Source organism: Zophobas morio, unplaced genomic scaffold (assembly GCF_036711695.1).
Source record: "Zophobas morio isolate AGI-343-1 ecotype UQ-CSIRO unplaced genomic scaffold, CSIRO_AGI_Zmor_V1 ptg000021l, whole genome shotgun sequence".
Lineage (NCBI taxonomy): Eukaryota > Metazoa > Arthropoda > Insecta > Coleoptera > Tenebrionidae > Zophobas > Zophobas morio.
In genome coordinates, this window is record NW_026972126.1 from 17,333,871 (window position 1) to 17,357,976 (window position 24,106).

At 37.1% G+C, this 24,106-nt stretch overlaps 3 protein-coding genes across 3 annotated transcripts in view; 2 read left to right on the forward strand and 1 right to left on the reverse strand.

Annotated features, from left to right (window-relative positions):
* The first annotated feature begins 2,055 nt into the window (after nt 1–2,055).
* LOC135133209 (cytochrome P450 9e2-like) lies at nt 2,056–4,361 on the forward strand. The gene is made up of 5 exons (XM_064061515.1): nt 2,056–2,588; nt 2,699–3,185; nt 3,235–3,685; nt 3,739–4,005; nt 4,053–4,361. Exons 1-5 carry the CDS (start codon nt 2,389–2,391, stop codon nt 4,229–4,231), a joined length of 1,584 nt encoding a protein of 527 aa, XP_063917585.1. The 5' UTR covers nt 2,056–2,388; the 3' UTR covers nt 4,232–4,361.
* Nucleotides 4,362–4,518: 157 nt separating this feature from the next.
* LOC135133210 (cytochrome P450 9e2-like) lies at nt 4,519–10,641 on the forward strand. The gene is made up of 5 exons (XM_064061517.1): nt 4,519–4,875; nt 9,084–9,570; nt 9,619–10,069; nt 10,117–10,383; nt 10,431–10,641. Exons 1-5 carry the CDS (start codon nt 4,676–4,678, stop codon nt 10,598–10,600), a joined length of 1,575 nt encoding a protein of 524 aa, XP_063917587.1. The 5' UTR covers nt 4,519–4,675; the 3' UTR covers nt 10,601–10,641.
* The window catches only part of Dgo (diego), a 129,335-nt gene continuing 115,848 nt past the window's right edge, over nt 10,620–24,106 (reverse strand). The window contains exons 3-5 of the mRNA XM_064061514.1: nt 18,495–19,041; nt 11,825–12,257; nt 10,620–11,777 (exon numbers count right to left, since the gene is read on the reverse strand). Of these exons, the coding sequence (XP_063917584.1) occupies nt 11,015–11,777; nt 11,825–12,257; nt 18,495–19,041 (1,743 nt within the window). The 3' untranslated portion in view covers nt 10,620–11,014. The remainder of the gene's footprint in view (nt 11,778–11,824; nt 12,258–18,494; nt 19,042–24,106) is intronic.

Below are 24,106 nucleotides of genomic sequence, written 5' to 3' on the forward strand. Positions count from 1 at the left end.
GAGAAATCCTAAAATTGAAAAATCGAGAACTCGAGAATCCAGAAATCAAAAAGTCGAAAAACCAAAAAATCATTTATTCCAGAAATTGAGAAATTGAAAAATCTAAAATTTAGTAACGTCAAAAATTGAAAAATTAAAAATCAAAAATTTTTAAATCGAAAAAGGGAAAATTTTTAAACCGAGAAGTCCAAAAATCGAAAAGTCGAGCATCAAAACATCAAAAAAGACATTGAAAAATTGAAAAATCTAAAACTTAAAAAATCGAAAAATTGAAACGAAGTATCGAAGTGTCAAAATTAATAAACCAAAAAATTTTAAAATGAAAAAAAAATTAAGGATGAAAAAAAATGAAAAAATGAAAAATTGAAACTCTGAAAAACTCAAAATCGGGAAACTTAAAATTCGAAAAATTTAATTAATCGACTCGAAAAATTGGGAAAACCAAAAATTGTAAAATCGAAATATCGAGAAAGTGAAAAATTAAAAATCGAAAAAGTGAAAAATCGAATAAATAAAAAACTTTTACAATCCAATAATTGATAATCAAAAAATTCTAAATTCGTAAAATTGAAGAAGTGAAGAATTTTTTAAATTATAAGTATTATTATATATTTAAAATGAAAACTAGAAAAGTTGCAAATCATAAATTTTACAAATGAAAAACTGAAAAATCGAGAAACTGAAAAATTTTAAATTGAAAAAACGGAAAATTAAAAAATTTCAAACTGAAAACTCCAAAAAATGAAAATTGTTACATGGAAAAAAAATAATTATAAAATCAGAACACCAAAAAACAGACAAACTGAAAAAAAAGGAAATAAAAATCCGAAATGAAAAATTGGAAACCGAAAAATTAAAGACATGAAAAATTAAAATATCCAAAATAAAAAATCTAATATTTAAAAATCGAAAAAGTCAAAAACCGATAAATCGAAAAATCAAAAAACTGAAGAACAGAAATGTAAAAAATCCCAAAACTTTGAAATTTCGAAAAATTGAACACCGAACAAAAATTAAGAAATTGAAAACTTGAAAAATCGAGAACTCGAGAAGTCCAGAAATCAAAAAGTCGAAAATTCAAAAAATCCAGAAATCCAGAAATTGAAAAATCGAAAATTTAGAAACGTGAAAAAATCAAAAATTTTTAAAATCGAAAAACTGGAAAACCGGAAAATCTAAAATCGAGTCGAATAATCGAAAAATTGAGAATCGGAACATTAATGAAAAATTGAAAATTTGAAAAATCTAAAATTTTAGAAATCGGATAAGTAAAAAATCGGGAAATCGAAAAATCGTAAAATCGAAAAATTGAAAAATTGAAGAATCAAAATATTGAAAAATCTCAAAACTAAAATGTTGAAAAATTGAAAAATCAAAGAAAAATTTAAGGATGGAACAAAACTGAAAAAACGAAAAATTGAAACACGGCAAAACTCAAAATCGAGAGACTTAAAAAATCGAAAAATTAATGAATCGACTCGAGAAATTGGAAAAACCAAAAATTGTAAACTCGAAATATCGAGAAAGTCAAAAATTAAAAAACGAAAAAGTGAAAAAACGAACAAATGAAAAAAATTTACAATCCAATATTGGAAGAATCAAAAATTTCTAAAATCGAAATATCGAGAAAGTGAAAAATTAAAAATCGAAAAAGTGAAAAATCAAGTAAATGAAAAAGTGAAGATTTTTTAAAATTATAATTATTAGGAGTAATAATAAACTTCCACGATTATATTTAAATTTTGCTTGTAGACTAGCTAATAGAAAAATTACGGTAGCATTTTTATAAATTTCCGTCTCTCTGTCTGTTTTTCGGAATTTCATTAGGTAAAATTCCCCTCATCTCTAATGCACAACCGATTCTGCATGCTTGTTAGATAGTGATTTAATGTGAAAATAAACTTTGTAACAAAACATTAAAGTAAACAAATTTTGAATTCCCTGATTTAACAGACATCCCTTGTAACTAAAGTTGCATTTATATTTGAACGATCCTCGTACATAACAACCTTGTCCTCGCTATGTTAGTTTAATATTGATTATCTCGGTGTAAACATCTAAAACCTTCACTCACACCGCACTATTCCTAACCTCAAAAATAAAACAGTGTTGATACGAAATTTTAAAATACATTTATTGTTCTATTTATGGAACTAAAACATTACATAACACTTGGTAAAGATAGATTAGCGCTGCTATCTCGTGATAAAATACTGTTCAACCATAAACAAAACATAAAAATAGTGAAATATCCACACTTGCCTAATGTGGTGCAACTATCTACTCCGGACAATAATATCTATTCGATTAGGTGATAAACTAAATACCAGATAGTGTTTGGTGCATTAAAATGTAGAAAATCAGTGCTTACGTGAACTACGTTCTACAATGTTGGTAATTATTCTGGGCATCATTTTGGGTGCTTTGATTTACTACAGAGTACACAAACCCACCACCTTCTGGAAAGAAAGAGGCGTCGTTCACGAACCAGCATGGCCCATTATAGGAAACACGGGGGCATTCCTTATGAAGAAGAAGCATTTTTCGCAGATAACCACCGACTTGTACAACAAATTTCCCAACCATAGGTAAATAAAACTACTAGTACCTAATTAGGTCCCAAATTACTGGCTCCAGAGACACTTCAATTTTATAAAAACTCGAAACTGAGTTGTTTCTAATAACTTATTTTGCGTAGATACGTCGGCTACCTCCAGTTCGGTACCCCAGTCCTCCTAATCAGAGACTTAGACCTGATCAAACAAATCGGCGTCAAAGACTTCGACAACTTCCACGACCACTTGACTTTCGCCACCAAACAACCCGATCCACTGACATCCAAAAGTCTCCTTAGTCTAGTAGGGGACGAATGGAAGCAAATGCGGGCCACACTAAGTCCCGCCTTCACCAGCAGCAAAATGAAAAACATGTACCAGTTGATGACAGAATGCGCCGAAAACTTCACCCACCACTTCAAAAACAAAGAACAAGTGGCCGTTGAAATGAAAGACCTGTTTTCGAGATTCACGAACGACGTTATTGCCACTACGGCGTTCGGGATTCAAGTGAACAGCGTCCAAGACCCCAAACACGAGTTCTACGAAATGGCGAAACAGATCACCAAATTCGGGGGACTGCAGTCGTTGAAGGTGTTTTTGTTCCAAATGGTACCGCGAGTCGCAAAAGTAAGTACTACTACAAGGTGTGAATAAACGGTTTACGTTGTGTTTGCAGATGTTGAATATTAAGTTAATGCGTCAAGACGCCACCAGCTTTTTCCGGTCTATCATCATGACCAACATTGACAAACGGGTTAAAGAGAAAATTTTTAGACCGGATATGATCCACTTGCTTATGGAAGCGCAGAAAGGGAAGCTGAAGCATGACAGTGATGTTGTAGGAGTGAAGGAGGGTTTTGCAACCGTGGAGGAGTCCCACATTGGTAAAAACACCCAACGCATGGAACTAACAGACGACCACATTGTTGCCCAAGCTCTTCTCTTTTTCTTTGCGGGGTTTGAAACGGTTTCGAACGTGTCGAGTTTCATGGCGCACGAGTTGGCCGTGAATCCCGACGTGCAGAAGAAGCTTCAGGAGGAAATTGATGACGCTAGACAAAAACACGGAGGGAAAGTACCTTACGAAGCTCTACTTTCGATGAAGTACCTAGACCAAGTTGTGTCAGGTGGGTGTACTTTTGAGAAAGGAATTTTATTTTTATGTTTGGTGGTTTTGTAGAAACTCTAAGGTTGTGGCCCCCTGCCTTCCAAACCGATAGGTGCTGCAATAGGGATTATACCATACAAGCAAAAAATCCAAATGAGGACACACTTATAGTTGAAAAATACATGATGACTGTAATACCAATCTTGGCAATACATCGGGATCCTCAGTACTATCCAGAGCCTGAACGGTTTGATCCAGAAAGGTTCAATGACGAATATAAACCAAAAATTGTGCCTGGTACTTATATGCCGTTTGGTATAGGTCCCAGAAATTGCATCGGTACGACATTGTGTGACAATATAAACCAGTACTTAACGATTTTACAGGTTCTAGGTTTGCTCTTCTTGAAGTGAAGACACTATTTTTTCACTTATTGTCGAAGTTCGATTTGGTACCCACAGAGAAAACTGAAATACCACTACGACTCAGTCCAAAGAAGGCCACCATGGCTCCTGAAACTGGGTTCCATTTGGGTTTGAAGCCAAGAAAATTTGTGCAGCTTTAATAAAAAATTTGATAGTTATTATACCACTGTAAACATGTACGGCCACCTTTAATTACACCTAACCATTTCTAACATCATAAAATAGTACTCATATAGGCATAGTACTTTAATAAATACAAGTTTCTCCGTATGTATACATACTTATTTGATGTTTCCAGTTATATAAATAAAATATTACATAAAACCACAAATACAACACTTTTTTTTTCCTGATGACTCATTTGGTCAAAACGAACTAGTACCGCTATCTCACGATAAAACAAAAATTTTGATACAGACCACACAAAACTAGTGAAGAGTCAACACTTACCCAATATGGTGCAACTATCCACACGTGACAATAATATCTATCGATAGCTGATAATGTTGTCGATAAGTGTTTACCGCATTAAAATGTAAGAATTCAGTGTATGAGTACCTGGACACCATTCCACCGGCTTTACGATGTTGGAAATTATATTGGGCATCATTTTGGGTGCCCTAATTTACTACAGTCTGATCAAACCCACCAGCTTTTGGGAAGAACGGGGTGTCACCCACGAACCGTCATGGCCCATTATAGGAAACATGGCACCATTTGTTCTAAGAAAGCAACACTTTTCGGGAGTAACCACTGCCTTATACAACAAATTCCCCAACCACAGGTAAATAGAACACCTCAAAATCCGTATTTTTCTACAAGAGATTGACATATAAAACGTGTTCTTACGTAATCGTGTAATACATTATGTGTATTAAGTAGAAAAGAAATCCTGCAAACAAGATTAGCCACACCTATGCCCGCCCCAATCTGAGCTGCGATGAATTTTTCATTGGTTGTCAGCCCAGGGGCGGAGCATAATTGCAAAATCCGTATTGCCCTGCATTTTAAACATGTTCTAACTTTCTTGTTGTCAATTGAACATTACGCATATTAAGCAAGAGAAGGTAAAATGTGAGCCCCACCCACCCACCCTAACTCAATTGTGATGATTTTTTTCTTCGTCGTGAGCCCGTAGGGGCGGAGCTTAACTCCAAAATTCATGTTTTTCTACAAGAAATGGCCATATGAAACATGTTCTTACGTAATCGTGTTGTTCATAAGAAGTTAAGAACTAAGTGCTTATATGTATTAAATAAAAAAAAACTCAAAGATTAAGTCCCGCCTATATCCGCCCCTTATCTCAGTTCTGATAAATTCTTCATTCGTTGTCAGACCGAGGGGCGGAGCGTAAAGGCAAACTCCAGTTTCCTACAAAAATTGACGAATTCAAAAATGTTTTCAATTTTTTGTTGTGAAAAGAAGACTACGTATATTACGTATATTAAGAAAAAAAAACAGATTAAAAGTGAGCCCTACCCGCGCACCCGAACTCAGTTCTGATGATTTTTTTTATTCGTCGTAAACCGGAGGAGCGTAATTACGAATTCCATATGTGAAGAATTTAATTTGACATAAAGAAAGGTTTAATCAAAGACATGAAAAATATTTTCATAGCCTACCCTAATCTAAAATCTATTTGATCACACGTTACGTAGTCATCTTTTAACAAGAAACTTAGAACATTTTTAAAATGGTAAATTTCTGTAAACAAATATGAATTTTGCAATTAAACTCCGCTCTCAGTTTACGACGAATAAAAAAGTCATCACAATTGAGACAGGGCGGGTGGGCGGGGCTTATATTTTGCCTTTTTTAATTATACGTAATCACCTTTTCACAACAAGAGACTTAAAAATGTTCGAAATGGTAAATTTTTGCAAACAAATATAGATTTTGTAATTAAGCTCCGCCCCCGGTTTACGACGAATAAAAAAAATCACCACAATTGAGACCGGGTGGGTGGGCGGGGCTTATATTTTGCCTTATTGTAAGATACGTAATCATCTTTTCAAAACAAGAAACTTAAAAATGTTCGAAATAGTCCATTTTGTAAACAAATATGGATTTTGAAATTAAGCTCCGCCCCCGCTTTACAATGAATAAAAAAATTCATTATAATTGAGATAGGGCGGGTGGGCGGGGCTTATATTTGCCTTTTTTTATTATACGTAATCGTCACTTCACGACAAGTAACTTAAAAATGGTCGAAATGGTAAATTTTTGTAAACAAATATGGATTTTGCAATTAAGTTCCGCCCCTGGTTCACAACGAATAAAAAAAATTCATCACAATTGAGATAGGGCGGGTGGGCGGGGCTTATATTTTGCCTCTATTTATTATACGTAATCTTCTTTTCACGACAAGAGATTTAAAAATGTTTGAAATGGTAATTTTTTGTAGACAATTATGGATTTTGCCATTAAGCTCCGCCCCCGGTTTACGACGAATAAAAATATTCATCACAATTGAGACCGGGTGGGTGGGCGGGGCTTATATTTTGCATTTTTTGTTATACGTAATCATCTTTTCAGAGCAAGAAACTTAAAAATGTTTGCAATGGTAAATTTTTATAGACAAATATCGATTTTGCAATTAAGCTCCGCCCCCGGTTTACGACGAATAAAATAATTCATCACAATTGAGATAGGGCGGGTGGGCGGGGCTTATATTTTGCCTTTTTTTTATTATACGTAAACATCTTTTCACAACAAGAAATTTAGAAATGTTTGAAATGGTAATTTTTTGTAGACAAATATGATTTTGCAATGAAACTCCGCAGTTTACGACGAATAAAAAAATTCATCACAGTTGAGGTAGGGCCGGTGGGTGGAGCTTATATTTTGCCCTTTTTTTATTATACGTAATCATCTTTCCACTAGAAGAGAATTTATTAACATCTTGCTTTTCACTTTGATCTTAGGGAGTATATCATTTCCCAAAATCAGTCCTATTTTAACAGGTATTATTAGCTCCACCCACCCGCCCTCTATTTTTTTTAAAGTATGTCATATGCCAAAATCAGTCTTAACAGGTATCAACCCGACGCATCTGCCCCTAATTTTCTTAAATGATATGTAATTTGTGTATTAAGTAAAAAAGAAAGTCAAAGATTAAGTCCCACCTATACCCACCCCGATCCCAATTATGATGAATTTTTCATTTGTTGTCAGATTGGGGGAGGAGCGTAATTACGGATTCCATATTTCCTTATTTTTCTACAAGAAATTTCCATCTGTAACATATTCTTAAGTAATCGGGTTGTTCAAAGAGAACTAAGTAGGGTAAATGTGTACAAGAGTGCGAATATGTATAAGAGTACGCACTGATGATTTCTGCTTATTAGTGCCATCTGGGTAAGATGAAGTTATACCATTCAGAATTTAATGCTAAACCTGAGATAAAGGTGCAAAAGTTTGGTCGTACTGACGATTTTATGTTCACACGTTGTGTGGATGTAATTTTTACCGCTCATAGTTTTAGTTTTTTGTAAGGTACGTACCAGTTCTTTTATTTTACAGTAATAATTGTCATTAGTTGTAACTTTTAAGGTGTCGTTATACACTAACAGTTTTACACTTTCTGTCAATCAAAAGCTTTTAACTTTGAAAACATTAGGTTATGTACAAATGTACAAGAGTGCGCAGCGAGGCATTGTATAAGAGTGCGCATTGCTTGCAATACGTAGTCTAATAGTCTTGGAGATACATATCATACGATACTGCATTATTTAACTCTACTACTTTGTACTGCTTCTCAAGTTGTGTGGTGGTGGTTATGGTGATTTTTTTTTTATTTTTACTTCCTGAGCGTGTTGTAATCGAGTCCGTCGACCGACTCTTTATTTTTACGTTTTCTCGTCTTTTCAAGACCCCTAGAGTACGAAGAAATAGGTCCCCCGTTTTATGTGTAGTCTGTAGTCACTTATTCCCATTTATTTTCACCTTAGAAACAAATATTTTTTCATAAAATGTAATGCGTACTCATGAGCGTTGAAATGCGCACTCTTGTGCAATGAACTGTCTAAGAGCGCGCATTTACACATCTTGACAAAAATTGAAATTACTCTTAAAATATAGTGGTGTTGGGACGTACAATTAAATATATCTGATCTCTAAACATGTATATAACGAACCTATATCATAAAATTTGTCTATCCAAAAAAATTAAAAAGTTGTTGACAGTTTTCCACTAAGTGCGTACTCTTGTACACATTTACCCTATACGTATTAAGAAAAAAAGAAACCCAAAGATTAAATCCCACGTAAGCTGCCTCTTGTCTCAATTGTGATAAATTCTTCATTCGTTGTCATATTTCCTTACAAAAATTTACACTTTAAATATTAAAAAAAAGATTAAAAGTAAACCCCGCCCACCCGCCCTTTCTCAATTGTAATGTTTTTTTTCGTCGTGAGCCGGTAGCGAAGCTTCATTGCAAAATCTTTACTTTTCTATAACAAATACATGTTATAAAATAATAGTGTTGTCAAAGAAAGCTATGTGTTCTAAGTAAGACCGAAAGCCAAAGATTAAGCTCCACCTACATCCGGCCCGATCTCAGCTGTGATTTTTCATTCGTTGTTAGACCGAGGGGCGGAGCATAATTGCAACATCCATATTTCCCTACAACAAACTACCATTTTAAACACATTTTGAGTTTCTTCTTGTGAACAGAAGATTACATGTATTAAGAAAAAAGGTAAAACGTGAGCCCCGCCCACCCACCTGTCTCAATCGTCATGATTTTTTATTATTCGTCGTGAGCCGGAATGGGGGTGGAGCTTAATTGCAAAATCCTCATTTTGCTGCAAAAAAACTGTCTTGGGAAACAAGTAGTAATCGTATTATTCAAAGTAACGTTGTTAGAATGAGAGGCGGGGCATAATTCCAAAATCCATATTTCGTTACAAAAATTTACCAACATGTTTTAAGTTTCTTGTTGTATATTAAGAAAAAATAGGGAAGTTCTTTTCCAAATCCACTTCTTGTAGATACATCGGCTACCACCAGTTTACAACCCCTGCTCTTTTAGTCCGCGACTTGGAACTCATCAAACAAATCGGTGTCAAAGACTTCGACAACTTCCACGACCACATGAGTTTTGCCACCAACGACATCGACCCTCTACTATCCAAAAGCCTTATCAACCTTCTGGGTGAGCAATGGAAGCAAATGCGGGCCACACTAAGCCCCGCCTTCACCAGCAGCAAAATGAGAACCATGTTCCATTTGATGGCAGAATGCGCCGAAAACTTCACCCACCACTTCAAAAACAAAGAATTAGTAGACGTCGAAATGAAAGACCTGTTTTCACGATTTGCAAATGACGTTATTGCCACCATAGCATTCGGGATACAAGTGAACAGCGTCGAGGACCCAAAACACGAATTCTATGTAATGGGCAATAAAATAACCCAATTCGACGCCAAGCAGGTTTTGAAGATATTTCTGTTCCAAACTGTGCCAAAACTAGCAAAAGTAAGAACAACCATAACGTGTGAGTCAGGATTTTAAACTTGTTTGTAGATGTTGAATATTACGATGCTGCGTCAAGACGTGGCTTCTTTCTTCCGGTCCCTCATCATGAACAACATTGACAAACGGGTTAAAGACAACATTGTTAGACCAGATTTGATCCAGCTGCTTCTGGAAGCACAGAAAGGGAAGCTCAAGCATGAACATACTGTTGATGACGTGAAAGAGGGTTTTGCCACTGTGGAGGAGTCTGACATTGGTAGAAACACCAAGCAGATGGTACTAACAGACGAACACATTGTTGCTCAAGCTCTTCTCTTTTTCTTTGCGGGGTTTGAAACGGTTTCTAATGCGTCGAGTTTGATGGCACACGAGTTGGCAGTGAACCCTGATGTGCAGAAGAAGCTTCAGGAGGAAATCGATGACGTTAGACAACAGTATGGGGCAAAAGTACCTTACGAAGCTCTGCTTTCCATGAAGTACCTCGATCAGGTTGTTTCTGGTGAGTTTAGTTGTGTGTTGGTGACTTTTATTTTGTGGATTTTACAGAAACTCTAAGGTTGTGGCCCCCGGCTTTTCAGACTGATAGATGCTGTAATAGGAATTATACCATACAACCGAAGAATCCAAATGAGAGAGCACTCGTAGTTGAAAAATATATGATAACTATAATACCAATCATGGCGATACAACGGGATCCTGAGTACTATCCAAATCCTGAACGGTTTGACCCTGAAAGGTTCAACGATGAAAATAAAGCGAAGATAGTGCCTGGTACTTATATGCCGTTTGGTATAGGTCCCAGAAACTGCATCGGTACGTACTCAATAGAGAATATAAAGTAGTACTAAACGAGTTAATAGGTTCCAGGTTTGCTCTTCTAGAAATCAAGACACTGTTTTTCCACTTGTTGTCAAAGTTTGATTTGGTACCCACAGAGAAGACCGAAATACCACTACGACTCAGTCCAAAGAAAGCTAATATGTCTCCCGAAAACGGGTTCCATTTGGGTTTGAAACCTAGAAAATTGTAGTCCCCGAGAGAAATAATAATTAATAAAATATATCGCTTTTATTCATCATTTACTACATATACATATTCTCAACAATCTATAACTAATTATAAAATTTAATATGAAGAATGTAATAGTGATGTCTATAATGAAAACTATTTATGCAATAATCTTAACTCAAAGTTAACAAAATAACTTCCTATAATACATTTTAATACATCAGGTATTCTCAAAATATCATTAAATAAGAAAATACGGCACCATAATTAAAGCAACTTCGGTAGAAAATTTAGACGACACACCCTCAGCGACACCTACTTACAAAACTTACTCATTTGTACATGTCATTGTCTACATCGCTAAGAGCACCATTAAAACAAAAATGGAATTACGAACAAATTTGGTGTTACTTCCTTCGACCTAACCTAACCTCACTCACACAAGACTCGACGCACCCAAACACTCATTATCAATCTGTCCAGACAAACTCGGCGAATTCCCCTTCGAACTCCCATAAACCTTAGTCGAATACCCAGAATCATTATTAGTGTCCCTATCCGCCGTATCCTGCGGGTTCTCCAACATCCTCGTCGTACTCTCGAACATCTTGCTCGAATCCAGCATCCGCGAGCTCCCTTCCAGCGCCCCCTTCCCCCCATCCAGCATCCGCAGCTTCGCGAACCGCGAATTCAAGTCCACGTACTTCGGGTTATGGTCGTAGTACTTCGCCGGGTTCATCTCGTTATCGTAGTAAGGTAACCTATAGTTTTGGTCCACGTATCTGACGTCTTGGTCCACTCCCCTACTCGTGGAAGGCACCGATCTCGCATAGGTGTCGTTGTACCGGATGTTGGACTCCTGGATCTTCACGATGGGTTCGATGTAGCGGGTGTTGGAGTCCACTAGAGCCGTGTTGATGGTGGGACTGTAGACGCCGCTGCGGCTACGAGGCGGCGCGTCGTTGGGCACGTTCTCGTAGTTGGGCATGGTGATGGGGCTGGCCATGTTGGAGTCGGCCATGGGGCCTTTGTACTGGGTCATTCGCATGGGACTGTCTTCGTCGTCGCTGCTCTCGCTGTTGTTACCGGTGTTGTTTTGGGCGCTGGATTGTTGTTGTTGGATTCGGGCGACTAGTTCTTTGACGGTGGGACGCTGGCTGGGATCTTCGCTTTCCACGGGGTCTAGTTCGTCCATGCTCCTAGACACAGGTATTAGATTTTGTTCAATTTAAGTTAGGGTGATTACCTTGCGGTCTGCAGTGGCGCCCTTTCCATTTTATCCAACATCTCCAAGCTACGAGACCTGGGTAGTTGCGATTCTTGTTCTCGGGGATTCATCATTACTCTTTCCGATCTTCTACCATGAGCTCCTCTGTTCAGCTTTTGCTCTAAGCCGGCAACGCGTTGTCCTAGTCGCACTTGTGCCCTCTGCAATTCCCGTTTGTCTCTTTCCAGGCGTGCTTCCAGATGTCGGAAAAGAGGGGCACAGTAGCAGGTATAGCCCACACCCACTGGACCTTTGCAGATATTCCCTGCCAGATCCAGATAGTATTGTTCTCCTCGTTTCAGCGGTTCTTGAGGTAACGAATCCAGTCGTGGCGACGGGAACGCTTCAGGATCTGGGTAGTAGTGACAACCATAAGGGGACCAGTGCCGGGGTTTTTCAATCCTGTTGGGATCTATAAAAGAAAGTAAAACGGTATAATCACAAGATTTATCATTGTTTTGATTTTGTTTTTGATGAAAAGAATGACGGTTATGAGTGCTGTGAGGTCAACAAAGATAACATGATGCTGTTTAAATCTCTTATTTTGAAATTAACAAAGAAGAAGAGACTACTGGAGGGTAAAGCAGCATATTTGGAAGATCCATTAGCTGCCAAAAAGGAGGAAATTCGCCAGTTTAAGAAAACATGCTGTAATCCTGTGAGATCCACTCTATCGAGTAACATCGCTGTCCGTTGGAATATCAGGCAACCAACAATACACTAGTTTGCATTATACAGTTTTTGAAAGGCACCATGAAGATTTTACATTGTTGGGTGCAAAGTGGGTGGGCGGGGCTTATATTTTGTTTATTTCCTTACTATACCTAGTCATCTTTTAACAACAATAAACTTAAAACATGTTTAAAATGGTAAATTTTTGTAGACAAATACAGAAATATGGGTTTTTGCAATTAAGCTCCACCTCTCGATCTGACCACGAATAAAAATTCATCACGATTGAAATCGGGGCGGGTTTTGGTGGGGCTTAACCTTTGGTTTTGTTTTTTCTTAATATACATAGTATTTTTTTAACAAGACGATACTCAAAAACATGTTTTAATTTTTTGCAGATAAATAAAGATTCTGGAATTAAACACCGCCTCCTTGGCTCACGATGAATGAAAAAATCGTCACAATTGAGATTGGGTGGGTGGGCGGGGCTTATGTTTTGGTTTTTTTCCTTATTATACGTAATCATCTTTTAACAACAATGTGTTTAAAACATGTTTAAAATGGTAAATTTTTGTAAATAAATATGGATTTTGCAATTAAGCTCCGCCTTCGATTTACGACGAATAAAAAATTCATCACAATTGAGATAGGGCGGGCGGGTGGGACATATATTTTGGCTTTTTTTACACGAAGTCATCTTTTCACTACAAGAAATTTAAAAAATGTTTAAAATTTTTGTTGACAAATAAGGATTTTGCAATTAAGCTCCGCCTCTCTATCTGACAACGAATGGAAATTCATCACAATACGTACGATTAAAAAGAAGAAAGAAATCGACGATAGCTGGAATGTGTATTATTTTGCGTGTTTAGAATTCAATTTACTCAACAAAATTGTAGATATCGTCATAAAATTTTGAGGGAGAAGATCAGAAAAAATTGTATTAACACTTTATTAACTTGCTTTCGGGAAATATCGATTTTGCAATCACGATCCGCCCCTCGAGCTGACAACGAATAAAAATTCATCACGATTGAAATCGGGACGGGTTTGGGTGGGGCTTAATCTTTGACTTTATTTTTTCTTAATATGCATTGTATTCTTCGAACACGATACTCTAAAACATGTTTTAATGTTTTACAGTATTCAAAATAGGGTTTTTGAAATTAAACTCCGCCTTCTTGGCTCACGATGAATGAAAAAATCGTCACAATTGAGATCGGGTGGGTGGGCAGGCTTATGTTTTGCTTTTTTTGTCTTATTATACGTAGTCATCTTTTAACAACAATGTTTTTAAAACATGTTTAAAATGGTAAATTTTTGTAAACAAATATGGATTTTGCAATTAAGTTCCGCCCTCGGTTTACGACGCATGAAAAAATTCATTACAATTGATTTAGGGCGGGTGGGCGGGGCTTATATTTTGCCTTTTTTTATTATGCGTCGTCATCTTGTCTCAACAAAAAACTTAAAAATGTTTAAAATGGTAAATTTGTGACGACAAATATGGGCTTTGCAGTTACGCTCCAACCCCCTATCTAACAACGAATGAAAATTCAACACAATACGTATGATTAAAAAGAAGAAAAAAATCGACGATAGGTGTAAAGTGTATTATTTTGCATATTTTGAATTCACTTTACTCGACAAAATTGTAGACAATGTCATCAAATTTTAGGGGAGAAAAACAGAAAAAAAAATTATTAACATCTTGCTTTCAGGAAATATCGATCCGCCCCTCGACCTGACAACCAATAAAAATTCATCACGATTGAGATCGAGGTGGGTTTGGGTGGGGTTTAATCTTTAGCTTTATTTTTTTTTTTTCTTAATATGCAGGGCAATCTTTAACACGATACTCAAAAACATGTTTTAATTTCTTGCACTCAAACAAGGATTTTGAAATTAAGCTCTGCCTCCTTGGCTCACGATGAATAAAAAAATCATCAGAACTGAGACAGGGTGGGTGGGCGGGGCTTATATATTGCTTTTTTTTTCTTATTATAGCGTAGTCATCTTTTAAAAACACGAAACTTAAAACATGTTTAAAATGATAAATTCTTGTAAACAAATATGGATTTTGCAATTAAGCTCCGCCCCCGGTTTACGACGAATAAAAAAATTCATCACAATTGACTTAGGGGGGTGGGTGGGGCTTGTATTTTCCCTTCTTTTATTATGCATTGTAATCTTTTCTCAACAAGAAACTTAAAAATGTTTAAAATGCTAAATCTGTGAAGACAAATATGGACTTTACAATTACGCTCCGCCCCCCTATCTAACAACGAATGAAAATTCATTTTGATTAAAAAGAAGAAAAAAATCGACGATAGGTGGAAAGTATATTATGTTGCATATTTTGAATTCAGTTTATTCGGGGGAGAAGAATAGAAAAAAAATTATTAACATATTCCTTTCAGGAAATATCGATTTTGCAATCACGATCCGCCCCTCGACCTGACAACCAATAAAAATTCATCACGATTGAGTTCGAGGCGGGTTTGGGTGGGGTTTAATCTTTGGCTTTATTTTTTTTATTAACATGCATTGCAATCTTTAACACGATACTCAAAATCATGTTTTAATTTCTTGCAGACAAACAAGGATTTTGAAATTAAGCTCTGCCTCCTTGGCTCACGATGAATAAAAAAATCGTCAGAATTGAGACAGGGTGGGTGGGCGGGGCTTATATTTTGTTTTTTTTTCTTATTATAAGCGTAGTCATCTTTTAACAATACGAAACTTAAAACATGTTTAAATTGGTAAATTGTTGTAAACAGATATGGATTTTGCAATTAAGCTCCGCCCCCGGTTTACGACGAATAAAAAAAAATCATCACAATTGAGATAGGGTGGGTGGGCGGGGCTTATATTTTGCTTTTTTTTCTTGTTATACGCAGTCATCTTTTAACAACAAGAAACTTAAAACATGTTTAAAATGGTAAATTTTTGTAAAGAAATATGGATTTTGCAATTAAGCTCCGCCCCCAGTTTACAACGAATACAAAAATTCATCACAATTGAGACAGGGCGGGTGGGCGGGACTTATATTTTGCTTTTTTTATTATCCGTAGTCATATTTTCAAAATTAACTTAAATATGTTTAATATGGAAAATTTTTGTGGACAAATATGGATTTTGCAATTAAGCTTCGCCCCTCTATCTGACAACGAATGGAAATTCATTACAATAAGTATGATTAAAAAGAAGAAAAAAATCGACGATAGATGGTGAATGTGTCTTATTTTGCATATTTTGAATTCAATTTATTCAGCAAAATTGTAAATAACATCATAAAATTTTAGGGGCGAAAAACAGAAAAAAAATAAGATGTTATGTTTTAATTTGGGGAAATATCGATTTTGCAATCACGATCCGCCCCTCGATCTGACAACGAACAAAAATTCATCACGATTGAGATCGGGGCGGGTTTGGGCGGGGCTTAATCTTTGGCTTTATTTTTATTATTAATATGCATTGTAATCTTTACCATGAAACTCAAAAACTTGTTTTAATTTCTTGCAGAGAAATAAGGATTTTGAAATTCAGCTCTCCCTCCTTGGCTCACGATGAATAAAAAAATCGTTAGAATTGAGGCAGGGTGGGTGGGCGAGGCTTATATTTTGTTTTTTTTTTACTTATTATAAGCGTAGTCATCTTTTAACAACACGAAACTTAAAACATGTTTAAAATGGTAAATTTTTGTAAACAGATATGGATTTTGCGATTAAGCTCCGCCCCCGGTTTACGACGAATAAAAAAATTCATCACAATTGAGATAGGGTGGGTGGGCGGGGCTTATATTTTGCTTTTTTTTCTTATCCGTACTCATATTTTCAAAAGTAACTTAAAAATGTTTAATATGATCAATTTTTGTGGACAAATATGGATTTTGCAAATAAGCTCCGCCCCTCTATCTGATTAAAAAGAAGAAAAAAATCAACGATGGGTGGAAGGTGTACCTATTATTTTGCATATAGATTTTCTGATCATTTATGATGTTCGCAATAATTGTGGGTACAGAATTTCACTATGTTCTTAGGAGGTATATCATTTGCTAAAATCAGTTTTATCTAAGCAAGTACTAACCCCGCCCACCCACCCTCTCTTTCCTTAGAGGGTATGTCATCTGCCAAAATCAGTTTTATCTTAGCAAGTACTAGCCCCACCCACCCACCCTCTCTTTCCTTAGAGGGTATGTTATTTGCCAAAATCAGTTTTATCTTTGCAAGAACTAGCCCCGCCCACCCACCCTCTCTTTCCTTAGAAGGTATGTTATTTGCCAAAATCAGTTTTATCTAAGCAAGTACTAACCCCGCCCACCCACCCTCTCTTTCCTTAGAGGGTATGTCATCTGCCAAAATCAGTTTTATCTTAGCAGCTACTAACCCCGCCCACCCACCCTCTCTTTCCTTAGAAGGTATGTTATTTGCCAAAATCAGTTTTATCTTAGCAAGTACTAGCCCCGCCCACCCACCCTCTCTTTCCTTAGAGGGTATGTCATCTGCCAAAATCAGTTTTATCTTAGCAAGAACTAACCCCCCCGCTACCCACCCTCTCTTTCCTTAGAGTGTACGTCATCTGCCAAAATCAGTTTTATCTTAGCAACTACTAACCCCCCCCACCCACCCTCTCTTTCCTTAGAGGGTATGTTATTTGCCAAAATCAGTTTTATCTTAGCAAGTACTAGCCCCGCCCACCCACCCTCTCTTTCCTTAGAGGTTACGTCATCTGCCAAAATCAGTTTTATCTTAGCAAGTACTAACCCCGCCCACCCACCCTCTCTTTCCTTAGAGGGTATGTCATTTGCCAAAATATATCTTATCTAAGCAGATACTAGCCCCGCTCACACTGTTCTAAGGGCGTATATCATTTGCCAAAACAGTCTTATTTTAGTAGGTACTAGTAAAACTAAATTCTATTTTCTGCAAATTTAAATTATAAATAGTGAATACATTATGATAGCTTTTTTAAAAATTTCAATAAAAAATTACATTATTGAGAAAAGATTAAATTGACATTTAAACAACATTTTACACCAAATGTTCGTAATGCTCTCCATTTACTTCCTGGTAATAGTAAATACGTTACACAAAGTATGCAAATGAATCTGTTAGAATATTAGGAGGAATATCAGCAATCACATTTAATATTCTTTCTTGGAGTTCTTTGATACTTTGTGCATAAACTCGATTTTTTACATAACCCCAGAGAAAAGAAGTCGAGTGGGGTTAAATCGGGTGACCTAGCTGGCCACTCAATTGCGATCCTTCGTCTTATCCATCTTCAAGGAAAAGTTTCATTCAAGTAATACCGTACTTGACGTCCGAAGTGAGCTGGTGCTCCATCTTGCTGAAACCAGACGGACTCTGCAGGTTTTCATAGATGGGAAATATACCAATATCTACAGTTTTGCTATTCCGGATCTTTGACGATTTCCAACATTACCGGTTTCGTTATTTTTTATTCGTTCAGTTTCTGTTAATGGTGCCAATTTATCGTTTCATTAAAATATTTTTAAATCTGGATGTAGAAGTTTCCTATTTAAAAAAAATCAAGTTAGCCTTGCATTTTGAAGACAAATGAAGTTTGAAGTTTAAAAACATTACAGAAAATAGAGCTTGAGTATTCTGAAATATATTCCAAATTCCAAGAAGATCCAACTAACCGTTCCCGAGATATTCAACTGTTTCCATACATTTTAGCAACCCTGTAAATCTCCGATATTTAAGAATATGATCACTATCAATCAGCACGAGTTTTTTCGTAACCGTTCAACACTAAGCAAATAGAATAATCATTGCAATATCTAAGGGACTGGAAGTACACGCCGTCTATGCTGACACAAGAAATACAACACGTCAAATTAAAGCTCCCCAGGGCTCGATATTAGGTCCGTTACTGTTTTCACTATATGTCAATGATATTGGTAACCATTTGCTTTATCATCACAATTCCCCCCAAAACTTGCCAATACCTGCATTGTACTTCGGGTCGAACCTCACTTTGCTCTTCGACCTCTTCTTCCCCTTCCCCTTCTTCTCCTTCTTCGTGACGCACTCGTCGAGAATGTTCAGGATCTCGTTGAGGTCCTTCCGCAGCGCGATATCCCTGGCAGTCTCGTTCTGCTTGTTACGCACACTTTTATCACAGCCCGCCTCTAGCAATATCCTTGTCAGTTTCCGCCTCCCCATAGCCGCCGCTATGTGGAGGGCGGTATCACCGTTCTTGTTCTGTTCGGAAACGCGACACTGAGCCGAGATCAGGATCCTCGTGACACCCGCGTGGCCGTACCGGGCGGCCGTGTGCAGGGCCGTATCGCCGTAGTTATTCTGGATGTCGGGGTCGCAGCCGGCGAGGAGCAGCTCCCGGCAGGACTGGTTGTGCCCGTTCTGGCAGCAGAGGTGGAGGGCGGTGAAGCCGCCGCCGTTGGCGCGGGACAGGCTGGCTCCGGCGGCGGCGAGCAGTCGGACGGATCTGGAGTAGCCTTTCCATGCCGCTTCGTGCAGGGCGCTGTTGCCATGCTGAAAAGACAAAAATTGTATAGTGGGGGTTCTAGTCCATTACACTTTTATTCCTTGGGTGATAAACTATATAACCATGTAATTTCTTTATCAAGAATTAGCACCACAATTCTAGTTATTGAACTAAGCATACAATTAAAGATAAGGCGAATTAAACTGCTTATTCTGGTGTTAATGTTCTCTCGTTAATTGGAAGTTGGAATGGAGAAATTATGATTGTAGCGTTGACACCCACTTCAATTACTGTGTTTCTAACGAAGATAATATCCACAGCTACGGGTGTTAAATATCAGGATTATTATTAATAAAGCTTGCGTTTTAATTGTGTTTCAAAATTATGGACCAAACTGTAGCCGCCTACTTAAAATGAAGAAATTTATATAAAATATTATAATTAGACAGTATTCATAATAATGGGGAAAATCGCTGTCGACCCCACAGTTAACTTTGTCAAATTAGATGTTGCAATGTAATGAAATACCGGTTTCGACTTAAAGCCATCATCAGCTCTATCAAAAATAATGGTTGTTGTAAGAGACTAAGCACCACTTATATAGTTGCACGTTGAACAAGCAAGTTTGGGTCTACGACATTGTATGCGTCTTGACAAACTTGCAACCGTGTAACTGCGCCTTTAACGTACCTTCACAAACTTGTTCAGTTTTCATATCATGTCTTTTTTTCAACAGTGTACAGACATTTTTGCTACCCAGATTAACAACCGTTACTTCATAGTTTCTAATAAATGTGTACACTTATTGAGATAAACGGCCCCGACTACTTCCAGCAACTACTGAACAAGTAGGTTGCTGCATTTTAATCTTAAACTATGTTATAAATTACCCATTTGATACAACACCATAAATAAATTTGGTAGGCACATAACTCATAAAACGTCGTGGTCGAAATAATCCGAAAAATCCTCCAAAACATTCGATTACATAATTTGAATATTTACCGTCAAGAAGTATGGTGTCAAACCTGATCTTTTGCAACTAGTGTATATTTCAATCATTACCGACCAACTTTGAAGGCAATTAATTTATTTTAAATGACTACAAAGGTAAACATGTTTGTTCAGCATGTTTTCTCACCTACATAACAACGTTTCGTGACTTTCTAAGAATGTAAGATATCAGATTTCAGTTTATGTTAAAAAAAGTGGATAATTTAAATTTTATTTCCACATAAAATTGTCTGATGCATAGATTGCTTAAATGACGGTAGCTGGAGAGATAAGGAATGGTAGGACGTAAGGCTTTACTAGTGCACGATGCGATACTGGAAGGATAAAGTAACTTATGATGGTATTATTTTTAGTGGCTCTTGCAGATAGTGGCAGCACGCATTATTTTTATTACCGACTTTCAATGAATCTGTGGTTACTACTACAACTTTAGTTAGTAGGGTAGGGAGATCCAATCTATCGCATCACTTTGCTGTTGCCATTTCATTTTACGCGTGGGTGAGACAGTAGAAGAGGTGGCGCAATTTTTCAGATGGCAATGCTGGATTTGTTTGTGCATTATTAGTATTATCACAAGCAATTATGATAGAGAAATATTTAAGTGAAACAACAAGAATAAAACAGAATAACGTCATTAATACAGTAATTGAACAACTAAGGTAACTACAGAAACCAACAATAAAAAGTTTGACAAAAGCGGTCCCCGAGATCCTTTCAAACTATGTACTTCAGAAACAATACACAAAGAGTCCCTGAAATTTCCTCGATTTACTTCAAAAACAAAACAAAAGGGGTCCCCGAGATACTTTCAAACTACTTCAAAAATGAGACACAAGTGGTCCCCGAGGTATTTTCAAACTACTTCAAAAACAAAACATAAATGGCCCCTGAGATTTTTACAGTCAAAAACAAAACAAAGTGGTCCCCGAGACTCTTTCAAACAACTTCAAAAACAAAACAAAAGGGGTCTCCGAGATTCTTTCAAACCACTTCAAAAGCAAAATAAGAGTTCGCCGAGATTCTCGCAAACTACTTTAAAAACTAGACACAAGTGGTCCGCGAGATTCTTTCAATCTACTTCAAAAACAAAACACAAAGGGCCCCTGAGATTATTTCGATTTACTTCAAAAAGAAAACCAAAGGTGTCTCTGAGACTCTTTCAATTTACTTCAAAAACAAAACAAAAGGGGTCCCGGAGATTCTTTCAAAGTACTTCATTTTTTTTTAAATCCGTAATTTAAAAAATTTTAATTTACTATACGGGGTGAACCATTTATCTCTTGGAAGTCCCAAAATATAACATTGAACAGTATCTAATGTAGATTGTAATCATCAATAACCCTCTAAACAAGATGTTTCAAAGTTTATTAAAACAAAAATTTGATTTAAATATTGACATGGTAATTAATGTAACTTAATTATCCAAATCTTCCAAGGATGTGAAAGATATAGCATACATTTTCTCCGATCTGTATTATCCAGAGCTATAAAATGAAAAGTGTAGCCAGATGATTTGGTAAGAAAATCGAATAAAATTAAACGCACTTGTTGGATAGATATAACTAGAGTCCAATCATGTCTACAATATTTATTAGCTGATTAAAATTCAATATTATGCACTACTGCTGTCTAATTTTATAATTTTCACAGAAAAGCGGGATTTCTAAGACTTATACTTCAGGCACAAGGGAAGTTCTGTCGAAATAAATTTCGATCAATTTTGTTTTTACAATCCGAAACCTTCTCGGGGGTCCCAACGGATGTCTTTTGTTTAAAAAGCTTTTTTTTAAGAAGGTGAAACCCCCTCGGGGTCCCAACTGATGTGTTATTTTAAGAAGGTGAAATTTTCTCAGGGGCCCAAGTGTCTTTTTTTTAAGAATGTGAACCTTTCTCGAGGGTCCCAATTGTGCTTTTTTAAAGAAGGTGAAACCTTCTCAGGGGCACCAAAAATCTTTCTCCCATGAATCTGAAAAATTTTCGGGGGGGCAAGTGTTATTCGTAAGAAGAGAAAACCATCTCAAGGGTCCCAGTTGTTCTTCTTTAAAGAAGCCGAAACCTTCTCAAGGGCCCTAAGAGTCTTTCTTTCATGAATCTGAAACCTTCTCGAAGGCCCCAACAGTCTTTTTTTTAAGAATCTGAAACCTTTTCGAAGGTTCCAACTGATGTTTTTTTTTTAAAGAAAGTGAAACCTTCTCGGGGGCCCCAAGTGTTTTTGGTAACAATGTGAACCGTTCTCGGGGGTCCCAATTGGTATTTTTTAAAGAAGGTGAAACCTTCTCAGGGGCCCCAAGAGTCTTTCTCTTATGAATCTGAAACCTTCTCGGGGGTTCCAATTGATGTTTTTTTTTAGGAAAGGAAAACCTCGGGGGCTACAAGTGTTTTTTTTTTCACAATGTGAAACCTTCTTGGGGCTCCCAATTATTATTTTTTAAAGAAACTGAAACCTTCTCGGGGCTCCAAGTGTTTTTTTTTTTGACAATGTGAAACCTTCTAGGGGCTCCAAATTATTATTTTTTAAAGAAGTTGAAACCTTCTCGGGGGCCAAGGGGTTATACTTAAGAAGGTGAAATCTTCTCAGCGGCCCCAAGTCTTTCTCTCATGAATCTGAAAACTTCTCGAAGGCCCCAACAGTCTTTTTTTTAAGAATCTGAAACCTTTTCGAAGGTTCCAACTGATGTTTTTTTTTTTAAAGAAAGTGAAACCTTCTCGGGGGCCCCAAGTGTTTTTGGTAACAATGTGAACCCTTCTCGGGGGTCCCAATTGGTATTTTTTAAAGAAGGTGAAACCTTCTCAGGGGCCCCAAGAGTCTTTCTCTTATGAATCTGAAACCTTCTCGGGGGTTCCAATTGATGTTTTTTTTTAGGAAAGGAGAACCTCGGGGGCTACAAGTGTTTTTTTTTTCACAATGTGAAACCTTCTTGGGGCTCCCAATTATTATTTTTTAAAGAAACTGAAACCTTCTCGGGGCTCCAAGTGTTTTTTTTTTGACAATGTGAAACCTTCTAGGGGCTCCAAATTATTATTTTTCAAAGAAGTTGAAACCTTCTCGGGGGCCAAGGGGTTATACTTAAGAAGGTGAAATCTTCTCAGGGGCCCCAAGAGTTTTTCTCTCATGAATCTGAAACCTTCTCGGAGGCCCCAACCGTCTTTTTTTAAGAATCTGAAACCTTTTCGGAGGTTCCAACTGCTGTTTTTTTTTTAAGAAAGTTAAACCTTCTCAGGGGCCCCACGTGTTTTTTTAACAATGTGAAACCTTCTCGGGGATCCCAATTGTTATTTTTAAAGAAGGTGAAACCTTCTCAGGGGCCCCAAGAGTCTTTCACTCATGAATCTGAACCCTCCTCAGGGGGCCCAGTGTTGTTCTTAAGAAGCTGAAACCTTCTCGGGGGTTCAAGTGTTGTTTTTAAGAAGCTGAAACCTTCTCGAGGGTCCCAATTGTTCTTTTTTGAAAAAGCCGGAACCTTCTCAGGGACCCCAAGAGTCTTTCTCCTATGAATCGGAAACCTTCTCGGAGGCCCCAACCGTCTTTTTTTTAATAATGTGAAACCTTTCCAGGGGTTCCAACTGATGTTTTTTTTAGAAAAGTGAAACCTTCTCGGGGGCCCCAAGTGTTTTTGTTAACAATCTGAAACCTTCTCGGGAGTCCCAAATGGTATTTTTTAAAGAATGTGAAACGTTCTCAGGGGCCCCAAGAGTTTTTCTCTTATGAATCTGAAACCTTCTCGGGGGCCCAAGTGTTGTTCTTAAGAAGCTAAAACCTTCTCGAGGGTCCCAATTGTTCTTTATTATAAAAGGCGAAACCTTCTCAGGGGCCCCAAGAGTCTTTTTCTCATGAATCTGAAACCTTCTCGGGGACACAAGTGTTTTTTTTTAAGAAGCTGAAACCTTCTCGAGGGTCGCAACTGTTCTTTTTTAAAGAAGGTGAAACCTTTTCAGGGGCCCCAAGAGTCTTTCACTCATGAATCTGGAACATTCTCGGAGGGCCAAGTGTTGTACTTAAGAAGGGAAAACCTTCTTGAGGGTCCAATTGTTCTTTTTTAAAGAAGCTGAAACCTTCTCAGGGGCCCCAAGAGTCTTTCTCTCATGAATCTAAAACCT

What these genes read in the sequence shown, in the direction of transcription:
- LOC135133209 (XM_064061515.1), top strand. Translation starts at nt 2,389, where the DNA reads ATGTTGGTAATTATTCTGGGCATCATTTTGGGTGCTTTGATTTACTAC. An exon ending in AACAAATTTCCCAACCATAG is followed by an intron (nt 2,589 to 2,698) that starts GTAAATAAAACT and finishes TATTTTGCGTAG; the next exon opens with ATACGTCGGCTACCTCCAGT. An exon ending in CCTAGACCAAGTTGTGTCAG is followed by an intron (nt 3,686 to 3,738) that starts GTGGGTGTACTT and finishes GTGGTTTTGTAG; the next exon opens with AAACTCTAAGGTTGTGGCCC.
- LOC135133210 (XM_064061517.1), top strand. Translation starts at nt 4,676, where the DNA reads ATGTTGGAAATTATATTGGGCATCATTTTGGGTGCCCTAATTTACTAC. An exon ending in CCTCGATCAGGTTGTTTCTG is followed by an intron (nt 10,070 to 10,116) that starts GTGAGTTTAGTT and finishes TGGATTTTACAG; the next exon opens with AAACTCTAAGGTTGTGGCCC. An exon ending in AGGTCCCAGAAACTGCATCG is followed by an intron (nt 10,384 to 10,430) that starts GTACGTACTCAA and finishes ACGAGTTAATAG; the next exon opens with GTTCCAGGTTTGCTCTTCTA.